Raw genomic sequence first — 13941 nt, forward strand, 5'->3', positions numbered from 1 at the left:
GGACTCCCTGCTCAGTGGGAAGTCCGCTTCTCCCTCTCCCTCTGCTGCTCCCCCTGCTTGTGCTCTCTCTCTCTCTCTCTCTGACAAATAAATAAAAATTTAAAAAATCTTAAAAAAATAAAATTTTTAAAAAAATATTGAATGTACATATCCTACTACAGATCAGTCCCACTTCTAGATGTGTGGCTTAACTTGAAGCAATATTTGCACATGTGCACAAGACCCATGACTACGAATACAAACAAAAACTTATAATTCTATTCAGTAGTTTAAAAAATGAGATGGATTACAGTTGAACAATGTCGGGGTTGGGGCACTGACCCCCACACAGTCAACCTTGTATAACTTTTGGTTCCCCCAAAATTTAACTACTAATAGGCTGCTAATGACCAGAAGCCTTACCAATAACATAGTTGATTAATACATATTTTGTATGTTATGTGTATTATATACTGTATTCTAACAATGAAGTAAGCTAGAGAAAAAAAGGCTATCAAGAAAATCATAAGAAAGACAAAATATATTTGCAGAACTGCATTGTATTTATAAAAAAATTACCAGAGTATAAGTGGAACTGCACAGTTCAAACCTGTGTTGTTCAAGGATCGATGGTACTTTGAACTTGACATATTGTTAAATGAAAAGTATTATGTTGCAAATGGCATGCACATTTTAAAACCATTTATGAAACCGTGGAAGCCAACAATGTTCCTCAAGACAGGATTTTGCATTTTTAATGGACGCATATAATAGTGTATAAATGCAAGAGAAAGATCAGGAAGAATACTTAGCAATTAATAACAGTGGTTACTTCTGGGAGAGGAGTAGGAGAGGAGACTCTTCTGTGGAGAGACTGAGATTAGGTGGTTGATTTTAGGGAACTTTAGGCTTATCTGTTATATTTTGATTCTTTACAAAGAAAATAGACATAGATTTTTTGTGTGAAATTAAAAATGTCTTCAAAAATCAAAGAAAAGGAAGCATAATTACTAATGGAATTCCAGCTACAAACTCTCTCTCCTCTTTGACCATTCGGCTCCCTGCTGCCTCCTGGTAGCTTTAATTTTATTTTACTTTATTGGTTCAAAAGACAAAATGAAGACACAGCCAATGTAACAAGTCAAACAGTCAAGAGGTAGATGTGATAATCTGCTGTGGAAACCCATCCCCACAGGTGCCAAGTCCTCACCATGTGTGGTGTTCATTTCCACTCCTTACTCATGTGGGTATGTAAATGTGTGCAGGCACCATTTCCTTTGTTTATTTTCAAAAATGAGTTCATGCTATACAGATCACTCTGGTATGTTCATTAGCAATGTGTCATGAACATTTCTCCAATTAAGTATTTATAAAACTATATCATCCTTTTTTAATGGCTGCAAAATCATCTACAATATGGATATGCATAATTTATTCAACTATCCCATCACTAATGGACATTAAGTTTGCTTCCACAATGAATAATGCTATCATAGATAGCCTCACACAAAAATGCATACAGTCATACATACATATGTGTGTATTTAAATGCAAAGCGAAAAGTCAGGAAGAACACAGACTTTCCACAGAATAGATTATCAAAAGTGGGATTTCTGAATAAGGGGATGTGATTTTCTTTACTTTAGTATATATTTTCCCAAAAGGTTTTAGAAATTCACACTCCTAGGTATAAGGTACAGGAGTATCCATTTCCCTGTAGCCTTATCCTACAGAATGTTATTTTTTTTTTTTATTGTTTGTCTTTCAAAGGGATGACAGATGGCTTTTATTTTCATCTGAATTTTCCTAACTAATGAGACTGAGCATTTTTTATTTCATATTTTCATGGTATTCTGTACTTCCAAATCTGAGATTTAAACATTTTTATCATTTTCCATAATATCATCCTGTTGGGTTGTTTGTCCTTATTGATTTAGGGAATATTTATATATTGTGGATATTATCCTTTTCTCATGTGTTACAAGTATTTTTTACCCATGCAGTGTTTATCTTTTGATTTAGTTTTGATCTATGTTATCTAAACAATTTTTAATTTTTTCTGATGTCAAAGAGGTCTCGATTCTTTTTGCAGTTTCAGGGTTTCCTTGTTGCTTAAGAAAGTCTTTCCCCCAGATATTATTCTCCTTTATTTCCTCCCAATTTTATTTATATTTTGAATTTTTATTATTCTGTGAAGTAGAGATCTAACTTAGCAATTATGCTATCCCTGTTTATTAAATTATTCCCCTTTTTTCTAGTGAATTTAAATGCTACTTTTGTCAATATTCAGCTCCCATTTATTCTTTGGCCTGTTTCTGGACTCTGGACTCTGGTCCACTATCCTACTGTCTAGCTCTGGGCCAGTGTCATCTATTTTTGAGTTCAGTGGCTATCGAGTTAGTTTTAATATTCGGTGTTGCAAGTGCCCCCTCACCATCCCCTTTATTTTCCCCCAACTTATATTTACTATCCTCAGACATTTGTTCTTACAAAATTTTCTGATGAGCTCTAAAAATGTGTTTTTAGTCATCTTGTAAATATCTCATTACTCTGTTTCATGAAGATGAGTCCATGTGCAGATGCTTACCTTCAGATCAGAGACAGCAATAATTAAAAGGTGTTAGGACGAAAATAGATGTTTATTTATTCCTTTAATATTTATCTAGCCCCTTCTTCTTTGGTAGAAGGGCTTGTCCCTTCCAGATTACTACCAGACAGATGAAGCACATCTATTCTGCCCTCCTGAAGTGCCCGGAGCCATAATAAGTGTTTCTAGGCTATAACTCATTTGATCCTTTGAGGAAATGAGATTCCAGAGAGGGAAGGAACTGGCCTAAGGTCACAGAGCCATCCAATGGGTCTGGAATTCATGCAGGCATCCTGACTCCCGACCTTTCTCTCTTGACAAATGGGGATGCACAAGTATAGGGAAAAAAATCCCTAATGATGTAGAGACTGCAGAGTTCCATTTTAAAAATAAACATAGACAAAATAGCGTGGGCCCAAGAGAAAGGAGGACTTACAGCTAAGAGTATAAAGGAATGAGGTGCTTCATGAAAAAGTGCTTTAATAGGGCCTGACATCATTCTGGCAAAAGAAAGAAAAGCTGTGTATGAAAAGTAAAGAGCAGGTCAGCTTAGTTGGTAAAGACGAGATGTGATGGAAAACAGCATGGTAGAAAATACGTTTGGAAAGGTTAATTGAAGTCAGTTCATGAATGGTCTTAGTACTACCAGATATAGTAACAGTTGAATTTTTAGATAAACAACAAATAATTTTTTAGGCTAAGTATAATGTGGACATACTGTATGGGACTTAAACTAAAAAGGTTAATTTTTTTTCATAAATTCAAATTTAACTGGGTGTCCCATATTTCCATTTGCTAGATCTGACATCCTTAGCCTGAAATAAGAGGCTAAAACATAAAGTGGAGCCCTATATAATGTTATTCTATGGGGTGACACACTAAAATATGTAACATCACCTCAAGGTATTCAAAATTAAAATGTCATGTTATGTATCAGGAGTCAACACACTCTTTCTGTAATGGGCCAGATAGTAAATGTTTAAGTTTGGCAGGCCATAAATCTCTGTGGCAACTCGTGTCTGCCAGGATTGGGGGAAAGTAGCCACAATGTGTAAACAAATGGGTGTGGCTCTGTTCATTAAAATCTGAATTTCATATCGTTTTCACATGCCCAAAATATTGCTCTTTTTAAGATTTTTTTCAACTATCAAAAATATAAAAACTGTGTTGAACTCGTAGGCCATTTAACAATAGGAAGCTGGTAAGATTTAGCCCGTGCATCATAATTCACTTATCCCCAGTTAAACGTGATTCTTACTCCGGAGTAAAGAGAATCTGAGAGCCATGAATTCTTACAACTTTTCCCCGTGAACTCTTAAATTAGGCAGAATATTCTAGATTTAATTACAGAATTCCTTTTAGTCCAGAAGAGTAGTGTTGACATTTAATTTACCCTAAAAGGATCTAACTCATGTTTATTGAACACACTCGGCAGGTCCTGTGGAGTGGGAAGACCGAGAGGAGGAACCAGTCAAAAAGAAATCTGATGGACCAGGTAACCACACAAAGACAAATATGAGCTGGGGGAAATTTGAAAATGTTGCTTTCCCAGAAGGTATGTCATGGAAGGCTGCCTAAAGATAATTCGTCAAATACTGTTTCTGGACTTTGACTAAATAATCAGTGTCCCTTGAAATCTCATCTCTAGTGAAATTTCCAAGTGAATCCTTAAAGTAGATCTGACGCTTACTCTGTTGGATTAAATGTTGGATTAGAGTCAGTTTGCAAATTATCTTACCCAAATACCCATGAAAAGGGATTTGGGGGAGCAAATTATAAATGTCCCGTGGAAGCCACCAAAATAAAAGCACAAAAAATATTGGCAATTAATTTTAAAGGACAGAGAAAGAAGGAGTTAAATGAGAGGTAAGTACAGTGGGGGAAATGAGAGGTACTCTAGAAGCTTAGGCCAAAGTCCTCACTTGACTGAAGGGAGCACCAATCCCCAGTGAGTTTGCTCAGGACTCTACAGCTACTAAGCGACAGAGTCAGGGGCTGAATCCATGTTTTCTAACTCCTAGCTCAGTCATAGTGTCGTTTGGGCTTCACCTAGCATGTGACTGGGAGGAAGATTTTTCCATGAAGGAAAAAAAAAAGCTTCCAAATGAAATGAACTCAAATGCCTCTCTAATTCCATAAACATGCCATTTCCTCCATGTCACAGGGTTGGAACTCCTGGGTACATTATTTCTCAGCAGGCCAGATTTTCAGGCGCTGTTACTGTGGACACGGACACTTCCAAGGATGCCATCAGCTGGCCCCAAATGAGACTTCCCCAAGGCTGTCTAACACGCCTTTGGCACAATTCTTAAACTTGAACCCCCATTTCCAGAGTATTTGACTCACACATATGTGGAAACAGATGTTCTATTATTGCTGCAGAGCTACATACAATAAAGGCAGCTAGCACTTGAGATCACACATCGCTGCCGGGCACTTCTCCAAGAGCTTTAGGCATCTTCCCTGTTTACCTCAAAAACCCTCGCCCTTATCGAACAGATAAGAAACTGAGGCAGAGAAAGATTAGGTAAATTTTCCAAGTCTACACAACCACTAAGGGGTAGAATTGGGATTTAAACCCAAAAAAGTCTAAATCCAGAGTGTGTGCCCTTCATCACTCTGCCTTACTGCCTCTCTGGCCAAGAAATAAATAAAAATTAAAAATGCAACTTCCCATGTTAGTTTGTGATCACTCAAGTTAAGAAAGTGTGTGTTATTCGTGTCTCCAAGATGGCAATTTTAGTCTTGCCATCAGGACTGTGCTCCGCAAAACTGTGAAATAATCATATGTATCATCACCACCTCACTGTGAATATGAGAAAAAAAATAAATTGTCCAAAATGTGAGATGCTACTAAAGTTTATTAATAGGTGTAACTTCCAAGTCCTTCAAGCTCAGACTTTCTTTTTATGTCTACACAACGGAGCTGGAGAGTCCACCTAAAGCACTGAGGGAAATAGCACCTTGCTCAGATTAAGCCCAAAACGGGTTGCGGGGGGAGGGGCAAGAGCGACATAGGTGCCCCTGGCCGCCTCTGGCTCAGAGTGGCTCTTCTGTGGAACCTGCAGGACCTCCCTCCCTTCAGCTTCATGTGGCAGCTGGCCCCTTCCTGGGCTTCTTTGCTCAACAGACGATACTCTCATTTCCTTCCTAAAGTACGCCTCACGGAACAGTGTTAGGTGTGATGGCATTTTACAGAGGCTTTGGGGGATAGCGCGGGTGGAGGGCAGTGACGGCAGAGGTAGGCAACAGCTTCTACGGGAAAGTCAGTGATCGCCACTCCTGCCTCAGTGGGTCTCTCCCCAGCTGGTGCCTCTGGGGCCTGGCTCCTTAGATCATTCCCACTTTCCTCCCCAGGTACCAGCTGGCAGCTCCAAGATTCCTGTTCCTTCAGTAGGTAGAACTGTTCAACTCTTCCTTGTCTCTACCTCGCCCACCTGGACTCTGTCCTGAGGCCACGCCGTCCATAGATAAACTTCCCTTCGATGCTTCTCCTTTGGAAAAGAGCAAACCTTTCCCTGCGAGAAATTCTGCCTTCCTCCTGGGCAACCCAATTCACAAATAACTTTTTTCCCCTTATTACAAAATTAAATTCGGAGTCAGACTGTGGTGCTTTGGTTGCGGGAAGGTTGAGGGATACCAGTTGTTTTTCTTGGTGGTGGTAGTGGTGGTGGTGTTTTAGGGTTTCGTTAATAAACACTAAGGCAGTTTTTAATTCATTGTGATGTTCACTAAGTATTCGTTTTACTGCAGTCAGTGTTTGAAATTGCTAATAAGACAAAATTTTTCAAATACCCAATTAAAAAATTCACATGGATCAAAATTTGGTGGCTTGAAGCATTCCGTATGTACCAGTTGAGAAACCATTGGCTTACGGGAATGGAGGGGTAAGACGGACAGTTAAGATGCCATCTTTCTTCTTTTATTTTGATTCTGACCTAAAATAAGTTAGGTCACGAGTGTGGAACCTCCTCCAAACTTAAGGATGAGCAGGGAGCTCTTGAGGATTCCCTGAGGGTGCAAGAGAGGCACGCGTCTGCACCCAGATGATGTCCCGGACACAGTGGCCGTCTGAGCAGAGCCTATCATGCTTGGTAGCTTGGCCGGGCTCCCCACATCACAGCTGCTGCTGGGGAAGACAACCCAAGAACATCAGGAATCTCACAGTGTCTGTTGGTCTGGACAGGATCGATCCCATGTGCAGAATTCTGTAGTTGGCACAGCTCAGTAGGTGAAATAGGAATGATGACGATAACTCAGTCGTACCAGCGTGCTCCTTGTGTACGTACTGAGCTCTTTACACAAGAGCTGGCAGGTGACTTAACTGAAAGGCAGCTGCAGTGCCAAGCATCAAAAGTCTTACTGAATCAATAGAATTGTTTCCAAAAAATAATCATGACTTAAGAAAAGAAGAAATTTATAGGAAAAGCATTAAAGGATCTGGTTTCCTAGACAGACAGACTGTTTCTGTCTCTACTCTTTATCAGACCTATGATCTGTATATGGACCTATTCTGACTGATGTTTTGACCACAGGATAAAAATTCTATCCCAGTTTGGCTTTGATGCTGCCAGTGCATGTGTGGAAAGACCCACCCATGGCTTCCTATTCTGCCCGTCCTCCTCCCCGCCCCCCATCACGCTGAGTGTCACGGCGTCACTCCGTAGAGGTATGCAGGTCTGAAACCAGGTCTGCCTTTGGTAAAATATCACCGTGCTGCACAAAACAGCAAAACGGCTGATGGCATTTGGCTCCTTTGAAATCTTGTCACTTTCCTTCTTCCTAGATAATATCATCAAGAGGATATTTAATATTTTGAAATTCACCTGGGTTCTGTTTCTGGCAACAGTGGATAGTTTCACAACTTGGCTTAACTCCATTTCAAGGGAGCACATTGATATATCTACAGTTCTGAGAATTGAAAGATGCATGCTGACCAGAGAAATTAAAAAGGTAACACTGTTGGTACAATTCTTTTTCTTCTTCCCACATTCTAAAGATTTTAAAAGTCAATGTCCAGAGCTCCAAATAGGATAACACAAAATCTATAGTCTGTCCTTCGGACAGTCTTTACATAGCCCCTCTGTTTTCCTGTATATTTAAATCTGTTCCATGCACAGAATTAAAATAACCAGACACTGTATGCGCACACACGCACACACGAGTCCTGAGAGAGTGGCCAGCTTATTCATTCTGTTCCTTCCCCTCACCAGTTTGCAGGTGCACAGACTCTGCTGTCTTTTTTTTTTTAATTTTTTTTTATTCTTATGTTAATCCCCATACATTACATCATTAGTTTTAGATGAAGTGTTCCATGATTCATTGTTTGTGCATAACACCCAGTGCTCCATGCAGAATGTGCCCTCCTCAATACCCACCACCAGGCTAACCCATCCTCCCACCCTCCTCCCCTCTAGAACCCTCAGTTTGTTTTTCAGAGTCCATCGTCTCTCATGGTTCCTCTCCCCCTCTGATTTCCCCCGCTTCATTCTTCCCCCTCCCGCTACCTTCTTCTTCTTTTTTTTTTTCCTTAACATATATTGCATTATTTGTTTCAGAGGTACAGATCTGAGATTCAACAGTCTTGCACAATTCACAGTGCTTACCAGAGCACATACCCTCCCCAATGTCTATCACCCAGCCACCCCATCCCTCCCACCCCAACCCCCACTCCAGCAACACTCAGTTTGTTTCCTGCAATTAAGCATTCCTCATATCAGTGAGATCATATGATACATGTCTTTCTCTATTTGACTTATTTCACTCAACATAATACCTTCCAGTTCCATCCACGTCGTTGCAAATGGCAAGATCTCATTCCTTTTGATGGCGACTCTGCTGTCTCTTGATGGATTATGTTGTTTAGTCTGGGAAGTTTGATCTGAAACTTCTCAGAAGAAAAATTAAGATATATGCAGAACAATAAAACATAGTCATATACAGTTTATAGATAGTATTTAAAACTAATAGTTTGTTTCTGAAAAAGTTACTATCACTTAGCCAGATTATCTACATATAAGAAAGGATTTGATTTTTAAAGTTTTTATCTTATTTTTATTGTGATATAATTGATCTGTAACATATTAGTTTCAGATGTACAATATAATGATTCCATATTTGTATATATTGCAAAATGATCAGTCAGTCGACTTAACATCCATCACCACACATTGTTCCAATTTTTTTTTCTTGTGATGGGAACTACTAAGTTCTGGTCACATGCCGTACAGTCACCATGCTGTCCATGACATCCCCGGGACTTACGTATTTTATAACTGGAAGTTTGTGTCTTTTGACTATTTTCACCCATAACCAAGAAGGGATTTCTTGGAAGCCTTACCCAGTGATATTGGGTGCCATTAATGCAATGAGTTACCATCAATCCCCACCTCGACTAGCTTTGTTTTAATCTTTGCGCAAGGTGGGCATGCCGACTGAGAGTTCTCGGTATTGAGAAATGCCAGGTGGCTGCACGGGCAAGTAAGGACTGTGGCAATGTCTCCCCTCCACAGGGCAACGTTCCCACTCGGGAGAGCATCCACATGTACTACCAGAACCACATCATGAACCTTTCCAGAGAGTCTGGACTGGATACCATTGATGACCGTCCTGGCGTTGCTTCCGGTGCACAGCCAGCCCACAGGATGGATAGCTTAGATTCACATGACAGTATCTCCAGGTACTTCCCGTTCTAAACAATGGTTTGACCAAGGTGAAAAGCTGGGCTTCAGCAATATGAGACATGAATGTGTGAGGTGAAAGTTAATCAAAAACGTACATGGATCCCCACCCCCTTCAGGGGACCTCCCTGCATGCAACAAAGCAAAAGGAATACTGTCCTCCCCTCGACTGAGCCAGATAAAATCAGGTATCAGTGATAGGCTATTAGAGGGGTACCTGGGGGGCTCAGTCAGTTAAGTGTCCAACTCTTAATCCCACAAGTCTCCATCTCAGGGCTGTGAGTTTGAGCCCTGTTGAGCCCCATGTTGGGCTCCACGCTACTTAAAGAAAAAAAAAAAAAAAAAAGACCATATTAGAAATACCAGTATGACTCGCGGGCACAGGACAGAGACTTTCAAGCTGGAGGCAAGTCAGAATGAGCCTTCCCGATCACAAAATGACTATTTGTGTCAAGGGCCGCATCTTTAATTCCTCTGAAAAAAATGCTGCCCCACAGAGTGTTTTCTATGCTAGAATCTTCTACCATCTGTTACTATCTTTGATCTTCTCCTTTCAGAATTGTTACTTTGTGATCCATGATAAAAATTCAAGAAGCGAGTCTATCAGCTTCCATCTTCCCTGGCCCATGTGATCATGAGCATTGTCTCATTACAGGGGCCCTGCCCTCGCCATGGGCCAGCAGGATGCACTGTGTATGGGTTACCTCACTGTATCCTGCTAAGACCCTACAGGATGCATGTTATCATCCCCATTTTAACAGAGCACGAAGTTCAGTTGCAGAGAGGTTAGGTGACGTACCCAGAGCCACACGGCTAGGAAGTACTGTGAAAGAGAGTCAGGATCCAAAGCCACATGATTTGGCTCAGAGCCCAGTCTCTCAACCACCGTGCTGTGTTGCTTCTCGTGGCCTCTTCTGCACTCCAGGCCAGCTTGGAGACCTGACCTGTCTTTCCTCCTGTCTGTCCCCGGAAAGCCTCCCCAGTTCTCTGCCGCAGGTTCTAGAAAGCTGCTGCGGCTTGCACTGAGCTAGCTTCCGAGTTGAAGCGGAAGTCGTGTCTTTGGAAGTGGCTGACATGCCAGTGGGGTGATTAGCTAGACAGACGAATCACACCTTGTATACATTTTCACAGGTCAGGAACGTTATCACTGAGGACATTTGTTGCTTTCATTAAACATGTCTAAAAGCACCTATTCCATGCCAGGCCCTGAACTCGACTGGGAGATAGACACACAAAGATACATCATCTCTAAGTAGTTGGAGTCTGGGAAGAAAGACCCACTGAGTTGGGATTGGGATTGGGATTCCTGCCGTGGGAAGGGCTGCGGACACAGCCTGCAGGCCTCCTGTCTTAGAAGGCCTGGATGGCCTGCAGTCCCACGTCATACACTGTGCAGAGCCTCAGAGGCCTGGCGGAATATCTGTCCTCCACAAATAACGCATATGTTACAGGACAAGAGAGGGGAGGGAACTGAGACTATTTTATTGATACCAAATCCCAAACAGATAACCACAAGTTGAAATTGCAGCCTGAAGTGGGAGAGGTGGGTAAAAAAAAGGTTACCTTGCAGAGCTATGTTTCACTGCTGCTGAATTGCTATATTTGAGCTTCTCCAATTGTGCCTGTTGTCTTGCTACCCAATAATTACCTATTGATGCAGATCTATATTTATTGGTATGGAAAGATATTCACTGCATTGAGTAAATGCCGAGGTTTAAAATAGAATGTATGACCAAAACTCATTTTTATTTGTGAAAAAACATATGTATTCATATATTGATTTAAATGTGATTTTTGTACAGATAAAATTCTGCTTGGGTATATCCCTTCCTGCCCTCCACCCCTCCCTCAAAATTGGTAGCGATTCTTTTAAAGTTCTTTGAGGGATAATAAAAGGCATTATATTTTCGATTTAATTTGGGAATAATCCTTGCTCATTTGTCAGTTCCAAAGAAACAGACATATTTCAGCTATTGTAGATTTCTGTGAGAAGAGACACCGAGGACAGAAACTCTCAAGACTTTCAAGGTCAAAACATTTATTTGCTAACTGAGATCCTGTTCAAGATGCTTTTAATTTCTAGAATAAAATAAGCGATTGTTACAACAGTGGGTATGCTAATAAAAGTTTCTCATTCTCTCTCCACCCAAACATGCCCACATTTCTTAATCAGTAATTTCCAAAACCATTAGTAAAAGCAAAGTTACAAAGTGAAAATTTAGTGTCATGTCCCTTGATTGACAAGTTCTGACAGCGCCCCCTTGTGTGCCTTCCTGAAAATGCCCCACAACCTGCATTTTTGAAAGGGGAGCTTCATTTTCTTTGGGCAGACTCCATTGAGACAAAAAATCATTATGGTTTATATTTTATTTTTATTTTTTGCAAACCATAAATAATTGTCCTATTTGGAAGACTCCAACGTTCTTAAATTTGTTCTTGTTTCAACAATTTTCTCTATATAGATCAGTAATTTAAACAGAATTATTTTTGCTTTGATTCATTTTTATGCAAAAACTGAAAATCCATTTTTACCCACATTATACCAAGTTACTTCATGGGTAGTTCTTCCCTTAAAAATAAATAAAGACTGCATGAGCACGTTTGCAAAAATGTACAAGTGTGTTCGCAGAGGCAGGGGGAGACAAGATTTGTTTGAGTGAAAAAAACTTTTGTCCAAATGTAGTGGATATTCAAGATGCTGACAGACGCTGCTTCCTAATTACAGGGATGTATGAAGGTCCACAGGGGATCACAGAGTTTCCAAATCCACCTACTTCATAAGCTATTCATGACCAAAGAACTGGTTTTGAAAAAAAAAAGGGGGGAGAATGGTAAGATGAGAAAACTGCTGAGATATACTATCTCCCAAAGGGAATAAGTACAAATAAATACAAAATTTTCCCACAAATTTTCAAGGGTTTCACAGGCCTCCTGACCTGACTTAACAATAGCTGCTCAAGAACCAAACTCAGAATCAAACAAATCAAAGAGAGTATTAGAGAGTGAACTGAAAATAAGTTGTCCATAAAATAAACATACTTGATTCCTGTATTAGGAACCTTTAACTGCATAACAACTGACAACATGCCCAGCTAAGAGATTAACTTAATATTATAAATCACAACGTAAGAGGGATAAAAAAGGAAGAAGAAGACTGATAAAATAAAATCAAGTAACTGCCTTTAAATCGGACCCACGGTTACAAATATAGAACGGTACCCATGATCAAAAACCATGAGGTAGGAGTTATTTAAATCCATTGATTGCTTTTTAACAAAGACTGTTAGAATACCCCCCAAATTTAGAAGTGGTCAATCAGTCAATGAATTTACTAGTAGAAAACCACTACCTTTAAAATTAGTTCCTAATGTATCTTTTACTTTTCACATCAACCCAAAGAAAGGGGAGAAACAAGAGGGTTCGTTATGTCGTTAATAAATGAATGAACACACCTGCCCTTTTCTTAATGGCTGAGCTCCACTTCTAGATTTTTGCCTTAGGAAGCTATCAAATCTGCAGGCGAAATCTGTCCACATTAAAGTCTACTAAAGGGACGCCTGGGTGGCTCAGTCGGTTAAGCGTCTGCCTTCAGCTCAGGTCATGATCCCACGGTCTTGGGATCGAGTCCCGCATCGGGCTCCCTGCTCCGCGGGGAGCCTGCTTCTCCCTCTGCCTCTGCCTCTCTATCTCTCATGAATAAATAAATAAAATCTTAAAAAAAAAAAAAAGTCTACTAGAAGCCATCTGATTTCTAGAAAGGCAGGAGTCTTCCCAAGAAGCGATTCCAAGTGTGGAAGTTCACTCGGAGACACCTGTGTCATTAGACAGGGTCTAGACTGGCCCACCATGGGGCTGCACATGCTTGGTGTGGCCCCGCCCCCTGGGCGGAGACCCTGCCTGGGTGGGGCTGTCCCACAGGCCACACTCCTGCACCGGCATCCCTGTCACCCATCTTCACCTTTGGGCGTACTGCAGATGGGATGAGAGCCCAACAAATGACTTTGTATTCCCTTTGACTTACTGCAAAAGTCACTATTTCCTTCAGATCCAGCTGTAAAATGGCACTTGTTTTAATGGTTGTTTTATGAAATCAGATATCATCTACTTTCCCAGAAAATAAATTCTTTTAAATTGTGCAAGAAACCTTAGATGACAGTCTAAGGAGCATTCCTAGATATGAAGGAGGTGGTTCTCCCCTGAAACATGTCACCTAAGAGGCTGCCGTGTGCCCCGAGGTGGCTCGAAGTGCGGGCTGATCAACGAGGTGACAGCAGCTGTCCCTTCAGGCTCGTCATCTGGGCCTGTTATCAGAAAGCTCCTCCTCTTCCCTTTCACTCTTAAAACTGCCCTGGATTGGACCACCAATTGGTCACACTCCACAGAACCCAACTGGGTGGGATGGTGTGGGATGTGAGGGTCAGCTGCTGCGACAGTGGACCCAGGCATTAACAAGATGAGTCAGACTTCAGGATTCCAACAGTGGTTCCCACGCAGAAAATCTGAGAAGGGCCGCAGGGGAGGGTACACGGTATCTTTTTGCCTGCAAACCCCTAAAAGGCCATGGGGGTGCACCTCTAAAAATAGGAAATTAAATACAGACGTTCAGGAGCCAGGCCATTGGTGCTCGGGGTGGAAGATGCTTATTCTAGTAGCCTCCTTCAGAGGCTCTTTGGGGTGCTCGTCCCCCTTTGGGTT

At 41.1% G+C, this 13941-nt stretch overlaps 1 protein-coding gene across 3 annotated transcripts in view; it reads left to right on the top strand.

Moving 5' to 3' along the window:
* PIEZO2 (piezo type mechanosensitive ion channel component 2) overlaps positions 1-13941 on the top strand; it is a 503601-nt gene that overhangs the window by 450137 nt on the left and 39523 nt on the right. For all 3 annotated transcript variants that reach the window (XM_064578003.1, XM_064578004.1, XM_064578002.1), the window contains 3 exons: positions 4002-4061; positions 7353-7519; positions 9079-9245. In XM_064578003.1, coding sequence (XP_064434073.1) covers positions 4002-4061; positions 7353-7519; positions 9079-9245 — 394 coding nt within the window. The remainder of the gene's footprint in view (positions 1-4001; positions 4062-7352; positions 7520-9078; positions 9246-13941) is intronic.

Source organism: Mirounga angustirostris, unplaced genomic scaffold (genome assembly GCF_029215605.1).
Source record: "Mirounga angustirostris isolate CCGP_5_RB_7025 unplaced genomic scaffold, mMirAng1.0.hap1 SCAF_14, whole genome shotgun sequence".
Lineage (NCBI taxonomy): Eukaryota > Metazoa > Chordata > Mammalia > Carnivora > Phocidae > Mirounga > Mirounga angustirostris.